Source organism: Gobio gobio, assembly GCF_949357685.1.
Source record: "Gobio gobio genome assembly, chromosome: 10".
NCBI lineage: Eukaryota > Metazoa > Chordata > Actinopteri > Cypriniformes > Gobionidae > Gobio > Gobio gobio.
This window is the reverse complement of record NC_137116.1, coordinates 37,981,002-38,000,345: the sequence shown is the minus strand read 5'-3', so window position 1 is coordinate 38,000,345 and position 19,344 is coordinate 37,981,002. Positions and strand designations below refer to the sequence as shown.

The following is a 19,344-nucleotide window of genomic DNA, read 5'->3' as shown; positions in this document are numbered from 1 at the left end:
TCGATCGCGTCATTTCCGTTTGTGGGAGATAATCTGCAGTTCTGCAGAAAGGAGGAATCGAAACAAAACAAGGATCATGCTGCTCATATATTTTTTAATGTGTAAGTAGAAAATACATTTATTCTTACATGCACACCGTAATGTATTGCAAAAAGAGAAACACGTAAAATAACAAGTAAATTCTAAAGTGAAAGTAACCTGTCTGTTTACATGAGTGCAGTTTCCGCGTTCGTCTGCAGATATAGTGTTTTCCTACAATACACCGAGTGCAGGCAATAATATACATATATCAAATGATGTTATAATTTCAATCCTTCAGTCCATCTGGTTTACTTCTCAATGTCAATTGATGAGCATCGCTGGATTAAAATACCATGTCGAGCTAACATTGAACAAGGTGTAAAGTACAGGAGAATCACCTGGTACAAGGTTTGTGTCTTAATACATTTATTTTATCTCCTTTTAATATCTTTCCTGGTTTCATGGGGCAATGCGTTATAAAAGCAAACTTGTTTAACAGGTTGAAAAGGGTTCTTCTGATGTGCTGACTGGACTTGTTTTGAAGGATCTGCTAAAAAACACTACAACACTCTTTAAATTTGCAAATCATTCCTATGAGGTGGGGGATGACAACTCTCTCCTGGTCCCTGGTACTGCTGAAGAAGACTGTGGTGTTTACAGATGCACATTGTGGCCTCCACTGGGTCATTACATTCAGGAAGGAAATACAGAGTATTATACAGCAGGTGAGAAGGGGTGGGGAAGTTATTTTGATTAAAGATTACGAGGGCACACAAAACAAATAGTTATGTGCATGGATAAATCAGTGACACATAGCCTACTGCAATATTCCATAAAAAAGAAAAAAACTTTAATTTTGAGTTCATGGTGACTTAAAGACTCCGCCTGTAACATTGTTTTAGGAGAAGTATTATAGGAGAAGTAGGCCAACCATAAAAACATTTCCCTTTATAAACTGACATGCATGATACATTAATTTTGTTTCATTTTCACAGTTTGTGTTTGGAACGAAAAACCCACTTAAAGGGATAGTTCACCCCAAAATTAAAATTCTGTCATTATTTATTCACCCTCATGTCGTTCCAAACTTTTGGAACACAAATGAAGATCTTTGATACAAGATTTCTGTTTGCTCCATTGGCAGCTACACAACTACCACTTAGACGCTTCAAAAAGGTCATAAAGAGATCGTAAAACTAATCCATGTGAATAGAGCTCTGGAGGTTGACGTCACGCAGCCTAAACTCCGCCATTTTGGCAGGCAACCAGGAGGGCGCAAGAGCGGCTGTTTTATTGGTATCTATAAAATAATTCAAAACCGGACTGTTTAAACCTTACTATTTCAACATGATGGACAGCTGATGTGCGCCAGAATGCCAGAACAGGCGGGGGAAAGAAAATGGGAACTCGTTTTATCACAGTAAGTTGTTGAAATGCCGTGAATTTCAGTTTATTCCGTATTCTTTACTACTTTTGCCTCACGTAACTAATGATAAAAATAAGTTCCCATTAAATACGATACTTAATCGTGAATAACATAAGTGCTTTTATATATAAATAACATCAAGAAAGGCTATTTGAAACGAAATTAAGGATAAATAAATAAATACTGAAACAAAAAAGAAGAAATTATATCTATTGATTATGACTGCAGATGCAGGAACAGATGCACACAGTGCGTGCGGCTTTGGACGGGTTCGTGTTAACCGCATATAACGTTAATCCATTCACATGTTTTCTCTCTTAAAATATAAGCGCATTGGAGGCCTATATGACAGCATTATCATACGTGTAAAGAATTGAAGGGTGCGTCTCAATCAGCTCCCTGGTTCAGTAGTCAGTGCACTGATCAGGATATAAGGCAATGGGCTGATTCCTGATCAGTGGCCTGACTAATGAACTAGGGAGCTGAGACGCACCCGAAGTCTGTAATGTAAAACAAGAGCTTATTGATGCAGTTCTGCCTGCTATTTTATCTGTTAATGTTACTCCTGATTCGAGGCTTCTGTAAATATTTAGTTTATACGTAGATTTATGCTTCAACTAATTTAAAGAGCACCTATCATGGCATTTAAAATGTTCCAAATATTGTTTTAGAAGTCCCCAACAACAGTTTTGCATGCATGCAATGACAAAAAAGACTTTAGTTTTCTTATAATATGTATTTATTTTTACCTGTTTTGACAGCGATTCTCAAATGATTCCTTTAGTGATTCACTTTTCAAAACCCCGCCTTTACGTGACGCTAATCTACGGTGATTGGTCCGATGACCCAGTCATTTGTGATTGGTATAGTCTGTGCAGATATTTTCGGAAACGGAACGCCCATCAAAGTCTTATAGTGACAGTAATTTGTTAATATGTGTCAGGAGTTATGAATATGAAAACCGCGTCGGAACCGTTTGATTGTAATATGAGCCTCAGCTGATCTCATTCATAAAAAAAACTCCTATTCTCCTCACGAAGACTCGCGACAAATCAACATCCCTCAGGGCTTTTAGTTCAAAAGTGTGCAGATGAGGAGACATATTGATAGATTCTCATGTCTGTGTCAAATTTCTAAACAGAGGAGTATTTTTTATTCAATACTTCCTCAAAATGCGCAGATGTATCTTAATCATGAGCGATCGAGTCTCTTATGTGTTGTTTTCAATTCATACTGGCAGCCGGAGGGCGCTCTGTGCACATGTAGTCCACATATGGTACAGACAGACGAAGAAGATACCATGTGCCATAATAGAAGTCCATAATAAAAGCTTCCTGAGATCGCGAAACATGCAAATAGAGACATTTGACGATTAAATAAACACACAATCGCGACAATGTATGGTTTGTCTTCAAGCCACTTAGTCTTCAAATGCTCATCCTTGGGCAGATGAAAAAAGTTTGCTTTTGAGTGGCACTTCAGAACACCGCGTCTCGTCGCCATGATGTTTTCTAGTTTTCACTGGCGTCTTTGAGCAATAAGTGGGCGTATCGTATTCAAATAACTTGACAAGTTGACGTCATCTAGTCAGAGAAAAAGCTTCGGTCTTCTAACGATTCTTAAAAATGACTCAGAGTCGACTCTTGAAAGAAAATAACTATATATACGGTGTACTGTCATATTTCAAAATTTTGAAGGATGTTTTTGTTCACTTAGATCTATGTTACACACTACATGAAAGGTAAATTTCAAAATTCCATGATAGGTGCTCTTTAATGGTGTACTGCAAAAATATTTAGGAGTGCATATTAAGTAACTTAGTGCCCATTTACGTCAAAATTAGGCTAGTTGTAACTTGCGCACAGCTAGTGCAACAGGTGTCCTGACTGTAAAGCTATCCGTTCCTTTATCGATACACGTGAAAAGCACCCGAGGGCATTATAGGGATCTGTTATGTTTAATATATTAAGTTTTGCTACGTAAATGTCTTTTGAATTAAAGTGCGCAGTGAACTCCGTTACCTTGAAAATCATGCTGGCGCCGGCTGTTCTTGCCTGCCAAAATGGCGTCGTAAACAGAATGGGTCACGTGACCTCCGGAGCTCTATTGAGTGGTTTCGGTTTAGTCCAAATTTTCTGCAGAGACTAGATCGCTTTATATGATGAACAGATTTAATTTAGGCTTTTATTCATCAACGCACACATCCGGGGCACTTACAAGCTCAAACTGGTGTGCAATGTTTTGCTACGGTTTCTGGGTTGAATGCAGGGGCGTTGCACCCACACTTTTCCCAGTGAGAGGGTTCAACACCCACACTTTTTCTGCAGTTTTGCACAAATGCTTTAGGGATGCCACAATTCTCATTATAATATTAAACCGTTTGGTACGGCATTCACGGTTCAATACGCACTTGTGAATTTTGTATTGTTTTTTTTGTATTGTTTTGTTTTTGCAGTGTGCCTGTGAGTCTATGCGCTGATATAAGCAAATATCCAATCACTATACACAGTGCTAGACACGCTTGCAATGCTGGTGTCAGAGAGTTATACTCACAGAACACTATAGTTATTCACAATCATGAAAGTTCATTATTTGCATGCGTTTTAAAGCCTTGCCGGTTATTCGCGTGCTAATGCACCGCTTTAACGCGCAGAGCGCGCGCACTAAACGCCTGAATAAACACAAATAAACACAAGGTTAACATAAACACAGTCGGTTATGTCTAAAGTGAAAGTAAAATCGGTGTGTGTCTGTATATTAGATGCACGTCTTAAATTGACAGCAGCGCAGCCTATAGAACAGTCATTCCCAAACTGTGGTCCGCGGACCACTAGTGGTCCGTGAGGGTACTGCAGGTGGTCCGTGGAAAGGCAAAATATAATAAAATAATATTTTTTAACCTTCATTTTACCAGGAAATTCCCATAAAAAAGAATATGTAGGCCTATATTGATATAACATTTATATTAAATTGTCAAGTTATTGTGTGATTACTAAAATAGGCTAGTGGCGCTCAGCCGCGACGTTCAAGTTCAATGCTGTTATGGATCGGTGGATAGCAACAGGTTCTCTGAAGAGAAAAGAGACAGAGGCAGAAGCTACAAAATGAAGAGATTGACAGTGAGTCGGATGCATCTATGAGCCAGATTCTATGAGCATCTATGAGCCAGAATAAATAAATTAAATATGTGGCAGCCGTTGTGTGCAGTAAACTTTCTTTTAACAAGCCTGTTGTACTGATGTGATGACTAGTTATAGTTTTAGTGCTAGTAAGTCTATTTAGAGGTGCGGATTCATTCAGGTAGGTCTGTGTGTAGACATATTTTATTATGTGTGTTATGAGGTGGTCCGCAAATTTTTTTGATTACAAATAGTGGTCCACACACACAAAAAGTTTGAAAACCCCTGCTATAGAACATGCTGTCCTTAAAGGGACAGTTCACCTCTAAAATTATGTCATTATTTACTCACTCTAATATTATATTCATTTCTTCTGTTGAACACAGACAGCTGATGGTAGCCATTGACTTCCATATTATTTCCTACTATGGGGACTTTAATGTTAATAAAACTACAAAAGACATAGAAAAGCACTCTCTGTTCTTGACTGAAAAACATTAATACAGTAGCTTTAATAAGAATCAATTTATTTTATAGTGAAGTCTATGTAGTGTTTTATTTTTACATTTATTCAGCAAATTTCATACTTAAATGCTGCTGTACAGCTCTGAGCTGCCAGTGTAAATCTTTATATATATTTATTTTATATTATACTATACACTAGGAATGTGTACAAGGTTTTTTAAGTAAAGTTTTACGTTTAAGGATAGGTTTTTCAAGTCTTTTAAGTAAAATAAAAAATTTGCTTTTTTTTCCTTCTCCTTAACCTCTTTCTGTTCCCGTCGCCTAAGAATAGAATAGCAAAAAACTGATGTGACTAGCCATCAGAACCCAACCAAACACAGTGGTTAAAAAAAACCGAGGTATGTATAATATATATATTATATATCTTGTATGTTATACCTTTTGTACCCTTCTGTCATTGTATTCATCGTTTTTATTGTTAACAAACAAACCACATCCATTGAAAAGCTTGCTACGTCTCTGGTTGAATGACATGTTTTTTGGAAACGGTGTGCAACGGGGTTTGAGATACATTTTCTCTTCTTTGGTGGGTGTCAAAAATGTCAGCCCAATCAGCGGCAACATGTATATATACCATGCGGTATTAAAGATACAGCTTGCACAATGGATCCAAGTAAAGCCATTTACAAATGTATCCGCTACAGCTCAGTACGCAACAATTGAAGATATTAGAAAACATGTTTGTCGTAAGAGTATTTTAGTAAAAATATTGCATATCAACACGATGATGTGGTTGTTTATATTTTTAGCTTCATTGCAAGGCAAGTTTATTTATATTCCAAAATTCATACACAATGGCAAATTAATCAAGTGCTTTCCATAAAAATGAGAAAGAAAATACAAGGTATTAAAAAAGTAAGAACTAGAACAAAGAATGGCCTTCTCAGCTGCCATAGTTGCAGCTCTTGCGTCATCAGAACAGGGTGTTCAACGCACGACCGTTTCCGTTTAAAACAATTTTTGGTCGGGGCTGAATGTAGCCCAGTTGTGGTAAACGGAGGCTCAAGCATGTTCGCTTAACGTGTTAGAACCATAGACTGTAAAAAATGATGGACGTAGTGTCTGTGACGTCACCCATAGGGTTCTGAAGAGCAGTTTTGAAGCCTCAAAGTTGGCGGTTGCCATCCGCGCGTCACTCCCGGATAACAAAAAATGGGCAAAGAGGCCGGACGTGGCTGAAGCTGAGGTGACGTGATGACTAACAGACACTCAAAGTGGCCACGCCCTTAATTATGCAGAACTTTAAGGCTTTATATAATGTAAACAAATGAGTTATAAAAAAATCAACCCCTTACAGTTGTCATGAAGGGCAAAATTAGCCATATAGACCAAAACCACAATTTGTACCAGACTGTGAGGTTGCCGCTTGGTGAGAACCATGCAATGAGGTTCATTCTCGTGTGTTACGCACACGGGTAACCTCCCGCAGTTTCTCTTGAAGCCAATACGGAAGTGACTTAAACTGCAATTCATCGACTGGCCGCTAGAGACGGGCTCCAGAAGGGAGGAGAATCTCATTGAGCCCCATGTTAAAATGCCCAAATTTACAGCAGAAAAAAACGTTTACAGCCTGGTACAAATTGTGTTTTTGGTCTATACAGCATACTGTGAGGGGGGTGATTTTTTTTTATAACTCATTTGTTTAAATTATATTAAGCCTTAAAGTTCTGCATAATTAAGGGCGTGGCCACTTGAGTGACAGGTAGATTGCCGATGCTGTCACCACTAGCCGTTTGTCTGCTGTCTGTTTGCTCCACCCACTCCACCTGTTAGCTCCTCTTTGCTCATTTTCAGTTATCCCGGAGTGATGCGAGGTGACGCGCTGACAAGATGGCAATGGCCGCACTTTAGGCTTCAGAAACGCTCTTCAGAAACCTATGAGTGACGTCACGGACACTACGTCCATATTTTTTACAGTCTATGGTTATGCAGCACGTTTGAGCTTCTGCAAGAATCAATGTGGTTTGTTCTTGTGGATCAAGCAGGTTTGGGTCTTATGGGTTTGGAATGACATGATGGTGAGTAATTTATGACAGAATGTCCCTTTTTGGGTGAACTATCCCTTTAATTGATAGATGTGATGTTAACTCAAAATTAAAAATGTTGTGTGTGTTTGTGTTTTTGCTTAGACTGCATAAAGCCTCAACTGCAAGTGGTAAGCAGCAAGCAAGACACACTGTTTGCCAATCATCAACTCATCATAGTCGCCGTATGTGTGCTGAGTCTGATGGCTGGTGCTGTTATCATGTTTCTGATTCTCAAAATGATTAAGAAAGATAATATTATGAAAAAACTTGTGCAAACTGATGAAAGCATATAACTGATGACATACAATTAAGATGAATGCCTAACTGTTTTTTTGTTGTTGTTTTTTTCAAAATTAAAAATTAATTTTGCATTTGTCAAAACATTTGCTGGTTTAATGGAGCAGCACAGGGGTCTCCAACCTTTTTGTGAGTGAGGGCTACCTCAAGGGATACAATAATCTAGAGGGCTACTTGTTTGTTATACTCAACAATATTTAATTTATTATATATGTGACATGGTGGTGCTTTTTTACTTTTACTTTACTTTTAATCACCATCATATGCAAAATAATAAAACATCTTGATATCCTGCCATTATTCAGCCTTACAAGCATTTTAAATTATATTTTTGTTTAACAACCATTCCTAAAAAAATATGAACATATATATTGAAATATGTACATTTATAATAGTCTCTATGAAAACTCACATACACACACATAATCACACACTTTTCATGAATATTTAACTGCCACACCATTTTAAGAGTCATTTGCCACAGTGGCAACAATAAGTGTTTGATTTTGTCTCATGGAAGGGACAGTAAAGCACTAAGTTTGAGTTATGATGCAAATGTAAATTTGTTTAAATTGGCTAAATCTGTAATTTTGAAATATTTAAATACTGAGTTGGGACTGGACAGCCCTTGCTTCTGTTTTTTATTGGCTCATTACAATTTACCATTTGTTCTTTCTTAGTCTCATACATTTGTAGATCATGGTAACCCAGGTAAAACCATGCATTGCTCTTCACTACCACAGTAAACATAAATAACTATATGTTCTCTATAAACCTATGGTACTATTTGTTATGAAAAACAGTAGCCCAAACATTTAGTATAAATAAAAAAAACGCCATAGCTTCTAAACAAAAACATATAGGCCTACTGTAATTATTTTCCATTATTACTCTTAACACATTTAATACATTACTGTATTAATATAACAATTTGATATTAATATATACAACTTTTCTGCCAAAACAGTTGGTTTATACAGTAAATTCATGAGTTGTGGAGTGAAATGTCTTCTAACTATAACGAATAATGTTTTTCGCGTCAATATGTTGAGAATGTCAGCGCTGTTTTATCTGGCTTTGAATTAGTTTAAATCACAGAGTCATAGTAGAGATAGAGAATTCTGTGGTGAATTCAAACTCTCCTCAGTGGATCGCGCAGATCTGTTTAATAATCGAGATCTTCGGATCATTTCGTTTATCACTAGTTTGACTAAATTGAGGTGGCTAGGTAAGATTTGCATTGTGGACAGGTTGCGACTCGCATGTAAGGCAGGTATTGTCGATTCACAGGGTTAACAGCCAATCAGAAGTGGGCATAATTGCGAAGACAGGGAAATGAGCCAATCATAAAATTTTTGTGTGTATCTCACTCAGCGTGGATTCAATCGGTCTTTGGCCCTGTCCCAAATGGCATCCTAAACCCTCACGGTCCTCCTCTGAGTCCGCACTTTCACGACGTAATGCCGCTTTGACTGCCGGGAAGAAGTCCGCTGTGTAACCCGCACCAGTGAGGGCTCGGCATAAGTGCGAATCGAGGGCACATATCGACCGCAATGGGGGCGCTCGCGAGCACCATTCTGAGACCTAAAATGAGGTCTCGTGGATTTAACGGACAAACGCATGCAGCGTCCATTGTAAGTCCACAAGACCGAAAGTGCACATGAAGTGTGCCATTTGGGACAGGGCCTTTGTCAGGTAATGTCACACTCGTGGGAGCCGAAGTGCATTATGGGTGGAGCCGCCATTTGTAAGGTATTAATGCTGAGGGGTTCTGTTGTTAGAGAGTTGGGATTCAGTTCTTTTCAGTGATAAAATGGTTCTTGTTGTGCGATAGGCTGCAATAGTAAGTCTCATGACAGAAAAGGTACAAAACTAAACTACGGGGAAAGGTTTTTTAGCTTTCCCACTTTGAAGAAAGGACATGGACATCATGTAGCGGACGTAACGAGGTGTCGGATGGCCTGGGTTGCAGCGGTGCGACGCAAAAACATCACCTTTGCTAACATATCTCCGAATGTACTATGATAAAATTCTACTGTTAAATTCTAAATACATTGATTTACTTCAGTAATGTCAGACAGTTTGTTTCATGATGATGACTTGTTTTATTAGAACATTATTTCTGTTTTATTGTGGTTTGTGTAATTGATACAATAAAGAACAAAAATGCATGAAAAGGGGGCAACTTAGTATTAAATAATTAAAAACATCTCGGTTACGTATGTAACCTTGGTTCCCTGAATAGGCGCTGCAAACCGTTGCCATGGGAATACTTCCGGTGTGACGAATGTCTGAAGCCCTTATACCAGGGGTCTCCACACTCGGTCCTGGAGGGCTGCTGTCCTGCAGAGTTTAGCTCCAACCCCAATTAAACACACCTGAACCAGCTAATCAATGTCTAACTAGGGCCTTGTAAGACACTGATTAGCAGGTTCAGGTGTGTTTATTTGAGGTTGGAGCTAAACTCTGCAGGACAGCTGCCCTCCATGACAGAGTGTGGAGACCCCTGCCTTATACCATCACGCCAATTCATTGGCTAGTGGCGCTTAGCGCCACCCTGAAATACGTCACGTCCAGATCGTAGAACTTGATAAAGGTGATAGGAGAGGACCATCCTGCAGCAACACAGATATCTTCCAAAGAGAGCTTGAGAAGACGCCATTCCTCTGGTCGAATGCGCACGTACTCCTAAAGGCGAGGTGAGACCACGCGCCTCGTAGGCTGTTGAAATAGCCTCAATAACCCAATGAGACATTCTCTGCTTAGTGACAGCTGCTCCTTTATTCTTGCCGCCAAAGCATACAAACAACTGATCTGATTTACGCCACTGGGCAGAACGGTCGACGTAAACTTCTAGCGCCCTGACTGGGCAGAGACCAAGAGGTCGCGTACTCTCCACCGTCTGATTCAGAAGGAGAAAAAGCTTCCAGAACTATCTGCAGGGATCGAAAAGAGGTCGAAGCAACCTAAGGAACATAACCTGGCCTAGGTCACAGCAAAACCTTAACTAATCCAGGTACAAAGTCCATACAGGAGGGACTGGTAGACTGTAAGTCTCCAATCCTCTTCAGAGAGGATAAAGCCAGCAAGAGAACAGTTTTGAAAGTCAGAAACTTCTCTGCCACTTACTCCAAAGGCTCAAAGGGGCCGCCCATTAGTCCTTCTAGGACTATAGAAAGATCCCAAGACGGAATTCGTGCAGGGCGGAAAGGCCTAAGCCGTCTCGTCCCTTGCAGAAAGCGAGAAACCAAAGGGTGTCGTCCTCCCAAAGCACCCTGTACCTTTACATGTTGGGCAGAAATGGCCGCCACATAAACTTTGTGGCCGGAGCAGCTCCTGCTGAAAAACGGCTTTGTAGAAACTCCAGTACTGAACCAATAGGGCAGCATACTGGGTCCTCATTTCGTGACAGACACCATGATGCAAAAAGCTTCCACTTAAAAGCATAAAGGCGTCTCGTAGACGGTGCTCTGGAGTTGAGAATGGTCTCCGAGGTCTCTGCCGATATACCATAACAATCTAGTGCGCCCCGCTCAGAGGCCACACCCATAACTTCCATAATTCCGGATGGAGGTGTTGAATCATGCCTTGAGCTTGCATCAGCAAATCCGGTCTGAGGGGAACCTCCCATGGAGGGCCGACTAGCAGACTGATCAGTTCCGAAAACCAAACTTGAGTGGTCCAGTGAGGAGCTATCAGTAACAGATGTTCCACTCTGTCTGTTCGCACCCTGAGCAGTACTGCTGGGAGTAAACGAACCGGAGGGAAAGCAAAGAGAGTGGTCTTGGGCCATGAATTGGCCAATGCGTCTATCCCCAGAGGAGACGGAGGTGAAAGGGAGAACCAAAGCGGGCAGTGCGTAGTTGTGCTTCACGCAAACAAGTCCACGTCCGCTCGACCGAACCTCTGCCATATGAGGTCTACCGTCTGAGGATGTAACCGCCACGCTCTGGGATCCAGACCCTGTATTGAGAGTAGGTCCGCCCCCAGGTTCAGATGGCCTGGAATGTGAACCGCTCTGACCGACAGAAACTTGTTCTGCGCCCAAAGAAGCAAACGCTTCGCCAGATTGTAAAAAGGGCGAGAGCGAAACCCCCCTTGGCAATTTAAGTAAGATATCACGTCATGATGTCCGTCCTGACCAGTACATGACACCCTCTCAGATGGGGCAGGAATCGTTTGAGCACTAGAAACACTGCTAACAGCTCCAGATGATTTATGTGCCAACCACAATGCTCTCCACTCCAAACTCCAAACGTCGGGCGTCCTTGATAAACTGCTCCCCAAAGACCGACACAAACGAGATGCCCTATCTTGAAGTGGCTCAGGCAGTTCTGCAGAGACTGAGCGCGTGCAGGAGACAGCCGTGCCCGCATTACATTAGAATCCAAATCCACGCCCAGAAAAGTCGTCTGCTGGGACGGGTGCAAAACTCTAAAATTAAAAATTTTACAGCCGCAATGAGGCCAGAGCAGCATCCACACATTTCGTAAAAGTCAGAGGGGCTAGGGCTAGCCCAAAGGGAAGGACACGATACTGGTAAGCTTTGCCCTTGAAAGCAAACCTGAGGAACTTCCTGTGTCTCTTGACAATCTGTATTTGGAAATACGCATCCTTTAGATCGATGGTTACAAACCAATCTGGGTCAGGATGGACTTTAACGTCAACATTTTGAACTTGCTTACTCTGAGTGCAAGATTTAAACGACGCAAGTCCAGAATCGAACACAATCCGCCACCCTTTTTGGGCACCACAAAGTAACGGCTGTAAAAGCCCGCTTCTGCTTGGGAGGGGGGTATTTCTTCTATAGCCCCTTTTTCCAAGAGAGACATAACTTCCTGTCTCATAGCTGGGGCCTCCCATGGATGCATTGACGTGGGGAGAACCCCGCCTGAAAGAGGTGGGCCTTTGCGGAACTGGATGGTGTATCTGTGACGGATGGTGCGCAGCACCCATTGCGAAACCTCAGGCAGGCGCTGCAACGCGGCCCAGTGTTCCGTTAATGGAATTAGACGGTTTGGGATACGTGTCGTCCCATAGGTGTCGATGTAGTTCTTGATTGCAGAAAGTCTGCGGAACCAGGAAATACATGTGAAACAGACATGTTTTCTCTCATAGACATGCCTGACTGCATGACGCTCCGAGGCACATAGGTGGCGGAGACCTCTTGCTCAAGATACTGTCCAACTACCTGTTCGGCTGCCCCGCCATCCTGGCGCTGGGAGGGTTGAATGCCGTCATAAACGGGCCACATGTGTGTAACCTCATGATTTCTTCTTGGACACTAGCAAGAACAGCGCTCGTTGATAGGGGTCGGTCCGAAACCACCCGAGGCGCATTTAGCGGCGGGACGGTTAAGGCCGGTGCTGGGAGGCCATAGTGAGAGATGCGAATACACTTGCGTGGTTCGTCCAAACTCTCCAATGGAGGGCCTGGCCTCCGAAGACGAGCGAAGCGTTCTGGAGTTATTCTTGGGGGCCTGAGGATGAGAGGTTTTAGCTGTCGACATCAGGTCTACTCGTTTGCGTTGGTAGTTGCGCTGACGCATAAGTGGGTGGGTCCTAGGTCCCCAGTCCTTGCGAGGGGGATCCATAGGAGAGGGTTCGCTTCGTTGAACTTCACAGCGTTGAAGGGAAGACGAGTGTGAACGAGCCGGTTGCGGATTCCCTAGACCGACGTGGAATAAGCTGGCAAAACACGGCAGATTGTTGTTTTCCTGCTCGAAATTTCTCCACCAACGTAGTTACAGCCTCCCCGAAAAGGCCGTCGTTGGAAATGGGGGCGTCCAACAAAAAGGATTTCTCCTTCTCTTTAATGTCAGTGAGAGTAAGCCAAAGGTGGGGCTCTACTGACACTAAACCAGCCATAGACCTGCCTACGGCATAGGCAGTATGCTTGGTGGCTCTCAGCGCCAAGTCAGTATCCCGTCTGAGTTCTTTGACTGCCTCCGGTGTCATGCCCTGTCCTTCATCAAGCTCTTTTAATAAATCGTCTTGATAAGCCTGAAAACCAGGAATGGAATGAAGGGTGGCTGCTGCCTGTCCAGCTGCCATATATGACTTATTGACCAGTGAGGAGGTCACTCTGCGTGGTTTGGAGGGCAATAAGGGGCGAGACTTCCACGACGGAACCGAAGTAGGCGCGAGATGGGCCGCGAGGGTCTCTTCAACAGTTGGCAAGCTCACGTAGCCAAAGTCCACCATTTTAGAAACCGTGGCAAAATCCGCGGCCGCGGGGTTGGTAATACGAGCTGAAAATGGTTGCTTCCAAGACTTCGAGACCTCGTGGTGGAGGTCTTGGAAGAACGGCAGTGGCCGACGGGGCTGAGTTGGCGCACGGCTAGTGAAAAACCGATCGTCCAGCTTCGATTGGGTTCGATCTAGCGCGGGCTCGCTGTCCCAATCCAGGCCCAGTTTGTCTACAGCGCGAGTGACAATTTCTTTCAGTTCATCATACGACTGGGAAACTTGTCTCTCTTGACCGCTCGGAGGAAACCGAGTCCCGGGCTTCTGGGGTAGGCCGCAGTTCGTCGTGCATAAACAGTGTGCATGCTCTAACGATACAGATCCACTATCGCAGCACGACCGAAGCGTGGTGTTGTGACGCTTCCCCTCATGTGTATGTTGATGGGCGTGTGTAATAAAGCATTTTTCCAAAATTAAGTTTTAAAAGTATTTTTGCTTTGTGACCGCTGGGGCAGAAACGTGCGTGACGTAGTCATTACCACTTAGGCCGGCTACACACTGCAAGCCTGGCGTGAGCGTCTCAGCTGCATGGCGTGTCCGTTTTAATTTTGGATCCCATGTTAACAGGTTAACAGTACAGATCCACTTTTGCGGCACGACGGAAGCGTGGTGTTGTGACGCTTCCCCTCATGTGTATGTTGATGGGCGTTCCTCAAGTTTACCGCTATGGGTGTGCATTTGAGCCAGCGGGGACTGAAAAACAAAGGGCCGGCGAGAGACTTCCCTCCGTCTCCATGTGCTCTACTTTTATTGGATAGTTGCGTCGTGTTCAAATGATTAATTTTTCCTAATTAAGCCTCAGAAGGACTGGACTAGGAAGGATGTAATCTCGGTAGGATGCAGCCTTCCATTTGAGAAGCACCCCGACTTGAGACAGCGCCGACGCCATGACTGTGGCGTGTGCCATCAAAACAACGTGAGAGCAAATCGAGAGCAGCCGGCTGTTGCATTTTGCGTAGCTTCTCCAGAGCAGCTGCACGAGCTCTGATGACGACACAGCAGTTCCACGATTGGCATTCACCGCATGACAACGAGCACGCGTGTTTCGTGTTTATTCTGACACCTTCACTTAAAAAGGTATAAAACACTACTGCCAGATGATGAGGGTGAGGCTGAGGTGTCATACTGTGATGAGGAAGATGAGGTCGTGACAATCCGGTGTCATGAAAGATCCTGTCCCCCTGTGAAATAGTGTGCGCTTAGGACCCCAGAAAGATTCTATTGGCTGAAAGAACTTTTAATGGGTAATCTGTTCAGAGCCTGATTGCAATTCTTACAATATCAAATTTTTTGTCGTTTAAATTGTGTTAAAATAGTCTTTAACGGCTTGAAAATCATATGTTTCTTATATAACCGAAGCTATAAGTTGTGAAATCAAGCATATCTCGTTCTTAATTTTTTTTAGTTAGCATATGTTCTAGCATAGCATACAGCTACCCGATTAGCTTAGTTTATACACCATGGTTGCACTTACCCTACATCTTAAAAGCCCTAGCCCCGCTTTAATGTTTATACAATAATAAAAAAAATCCTGTTGTATTTATTTTGTGCACCTGTTCTGTATATTATTGTGTTTTTATATGTGTATTTATTATTGTATCTTTATACATTATAGGTACATTACTATGTTATGATTTTGTATTGGTATTATTACTTAGTTTATCAATTGAAGTAATTTACAATATGTTAGGCATGTTATTACTATAACAGCTTTTGATCAGGTATTTAAAACAGCTACAACCATGTTGTGTCCTAAGCGGACACTATTTCACAGGGGGACAGGATTTCTCATGACACCGGCAGGGAGAGAGTGAGGGTGAGATCAAAGATGGATAGGCCTATGATAACTTGATATGATGGTTTGGTAATACTTGTGTTCAAACTTCCACGATGGTACAATGTTGCCTGAGAGCAACAGCTGAATTTGAAAGGTTACTTTTTTATTAAATATGAAATTTGTAATATACATTGATAAATGTGTTTGTTCAAGTGTCTGGTTAAAGAAACTGAATTTTTCTACATGAAAATGTCAAATGTTTCAATTTGTCCGTTGTGGTACAATGTTGCCTTGAGACAATAAACTTAAAAAAATAAAAACAAATGTATTGATATTGTTATAGTGTCCAATTTTAAGCAGGAAAAATATACATAAAATATTTTTTTCCTCATTGATGTATTGCGTAGGATACCAGAGGGTTAATAATGGTCACGTGATCGAGATCGCCCCGCACTGCTCAAAGGCAAAATATACGTTAGCGACTGGGGTTACTTGGGGACTTTTCATATTCTGTAAATCTGAATTCCACAACTACAAATGTTGTCCTGTGTTTACTGTTACTGTACAGTAGCATGTTAAGTTTTTTTTTTTTTTTTTTTTTTTTACATACTTTGCAATGAAACAACGTGGTTAAAATGATCCTGAAGGGGTGACAAAACCGCAAGACAGCATTGCCAAACCCAGTTTTCTGCTAATGTGATTCTTAAGAACTGTGGGAAGCAGGCAATTTCAGAGGAACTGTGGACCACCCATTTCATCATACGATGATGATTCGCTTGATAGTGTTGGGTGAGTAAGATTTCACTTTCTTTAATCTACTCTTTATTTTACTCACAGCTTTTAGTTAATTGTAAAAGGTATAAAATGCCTTTAAATTCTAATATTTACTATAAATGGCAACAATAAGTTTACGCAATAACTCCATCATGCAACAACAGGTGTGTGTTACATTCTGTATCCTATCTATAGGTTAAACCAAAAACCAAACTGTTGACTATTTTCCGGTAGTGATTTTGATCTGTAATGTCTGTTATAGCGTTGAGCCTTAGTATAGTAGTCGGCAACGATGAATTCACAATCATCACTGCAGATTGCAGAGGTGACATAATTTTGCCTTGTACTTCCCTTCAAAACTGCAAGAACTACACCTCTGTTACATGGTACAAGGTGAGTCATGTCCATATATCATGTCAAATTTACAAGAATACTTTCTCAAATATCTGGTGACGTTGATTTGATGAACACCTTGCATGTAGTTCACGTGTCTGACTGCATTGAACCAAAAAGCTAGTATATGCCTATTTGATTTTATAATTAAACTTGTGTATCTTCTAATTTTGCACACACGACAATGTGAATGGAAAAGCAGTTTAGTGAAATGTGTTCTGTTCAAACATTTTCTGCGGCTTTAAGCAGGAAACATGCTACTGACACACATTTCCTTTACACCATCCCTCTTTATTGTATATTGACATTTTTACTTGTAGGCTACATGTGACAGATATAAAAAAAAATATAATAATTATTGTGTGTGTTTTGAATTTCTTCAGACAATAACATGTAGGCCTATTGCAGTGAAATAACATTCCCCCACTACATTCTTTACACACTAAGTATTAGGCTATTAATAAAATACAATCTATTCTAAAAATGATATACACTCACTATGTTCTTTTTCTCTCTTTTAAAGGTCTACAATAACAACAGTGGCAAATCTACAATGATAATCCTCAAAAAGTTAGAAAATGTAATCCGAACTGATAAGCAAAATGAAACTGTGTCACTGGTTGAAAACACATCTTTAGTCTTAAGGAAAGTCGCACCTTCAGATTCTGGGATCTACAAGTGTTTAATTAGAGCCAAGGCAGGAGGAATGAACTGTCAAACGCAGTTTAGACTGAATATCTCAGGTATTTCACTATTAATAAACAATTGTGAACAAATGAACAAATTCATATTTTTGCATAATGTCATACATACTGTATTTTGGATGATGTATTTCTCTTATGAAATGGTGACACAGTTTTGGCCAACTACACAAAAATACACAAAACATACAGTTTCGGCAAGTTTCCAGTATCTACGGCTTTTCGGTTTCAAATGCAGACAAACAATATTGTTTAACTATGTTGTTTTTTCAGTCATTTGTGTACAGATAATTTCTGTTGAGATAATATAGATCTATTTGTCTCCCCAGATTGTGTGTCAACACCTTCATCCGTTATCTTTGATTTCTCCACCACTAAGTTTGTTAATGCGTCGTGGGCAAACAATAGCATCCCATTGACTCATGTGAATAATGATTCAGAGATCTTTGTCTTTTGGGGTTGTGTAGGACTAGCTGTGAGTAAACTTTTCCTCAGTGCTGTGTGCATATGGGTAAGTATTTCTAAATGTAGCTGATTTACCTCATCTCTTTTTGCATTTTATTTGAGTTAAGTAATGAAGTAATTCAGCACTGCAGCAGATTTATCCAAACAGACAGAGCATTAAGGGTCTAAGTACTGTGCTGAATCAGAAAGAAATTGACTTAGGAAGCCTGATCCTTTAACTGTTAATGTGAAAAATGATTTCTAATCTATAAAAGTAATTAGGTGTTTCTATTTTCAGATTTTCAATGAGTTCACAGAACTTAGAAGAAGAAGAAGAAGACATACTTAAGATCAACCACCATCACCTTCTGTTTGTTTCCATATCATCTATAAAGACTTTCCTTATGTTCTGCAAACCTGTGAAAAGAACATTGGATGATTTAGTCACTTATAATTTTGATAATTATTCTGTGAATTTTCCTGTGAATAATACACTTAATACGACAGTCATGCTGAAACCGTACTGTTGCTCTAACTGATCTGTGCTTTTATATCCATTATACTCATTACCAGAAATGACAATTATTTACTTAACCATAAACCGGTACAGTGTTTAGGTATGAAAGAACAGAGTTCTATCAGACTCCAAAAAGCGAAAAGCACCATAGTGGTCAGTTTTCCTAAGACTTCTGAATGGCTGAAAGTCATTATTCACTCTTTAATTAAATCATTAATACGAATATATTTATTTATTTAAAATGAAAAGGGAGGGTGAGTAAATAATTGAAGAACTTTTTAACATTTCTGGGTGAACTAAGAGTGAAAAGTGTTGTCACACATAATTGATCTACATTTAAACACTGTAAATGGAGAAACCCCCTCTAAACCGTTATTTTAGAATTATGTGTATACTATTATAGTATTTATTAATATTTTGAATTAGCTCTTATTTTTATATATTCCATTTTCATTTTAGTTTAAGTTTTAGTAATTTCATTTGTATTATTTTTATATATTTTGTCAAAAAAATTGTATATATTTCAATTTTGATTTATTTTATTTCAGTTTTAGTAATTTTATTTTAATTTACGAAAATAATTTGTAATTGATTTAGTTAAAAATAACAACACTGCTTCTTACAGTATTTAAATAAATTATGTTCACACATTTGTGTCCGTATTTAATAGACCAGAGTTAATGACCTAGATTAAGCATTTGTGTTTGATTCTGTTTGTGTGGGTGTGTTGGTTTACTAAAGCAAAAAAAAAAAAGAAAAATTTTGCAGAGCCTAAAGCACTTCTGGTAGCCTATAATTAAATTAGTTTATCTGTTCCAGCAGGATATCACTGCACACCAAGACGCTTTATGTGACCCTCTTACCCTCTATAGCATTCTGCTCCAGAAAAAAACTACAACAAAAAACACACACCTGAAAACTTTCTGTTCCAGCATCTTGCCTTTCAATTGAGGGCATTAAACCCAGGACCAATCCATCTAAATCCACCTGCTCAATTTCTTACCCTAGGCCATATCTATCAATATCAGAAACAAGGTTTTAACTGCCATAACTCTCTGAGACAAATGTCATCTGCAGG

General features: G+C 40.4%; 1 protein-coding gene across 2 annotated transcripts; it reads left to right on the top strand.

The window, feature by feature from the left end:
• The first annotated feature begins 11 nt into the window (after positions 1–11).
• Positions 12–19,003, top strand: LOC307133142 (uncharacterized protein). 2 transcript variants are annotated; one of them, XM_079827972.1, is made up of 9 exons: positions 12–101; positions 320–429; positions 521–746; positions 7,221–7,246; positions 16,085–16,226; positions 16,474–16,604; positions 17,128–17,347; positions 17,635–17,816; positions 18,048–19,003. In XM_079827972.1, exons 5-9 carry the CDS (start codon positions 16,202–16,204, stop codon positions 18,096–18,098), a joined length of 609 nt encoding a protein of 202 aa, XP_079684098.1. In that variant the 5' UTR covers positions 12–101; positions 320–429; positions 521–746; positions 7,221–7,246; positions 16,085–16,201; the 3' UTR covers positions 18,099–19,003. The 2 variants fall into 2 exon arrangements, 1 of the variants encoding a protein (XP_079684098.1); XR_013817369.1 differs by lacking the exons at positions 16,085–16,226; positions 16,474–16,604; positions 17,128–17,347; positions 17,635–17,816; positions 18,048–19,003 and adding an exon at positions 9,099–9,588 and having other exon boundaries at positions 18–101; positions 7,221–8,803.
• The last annotated feature ends 341 nt before the right edge of the window (positions 19,004–19,344 follow it).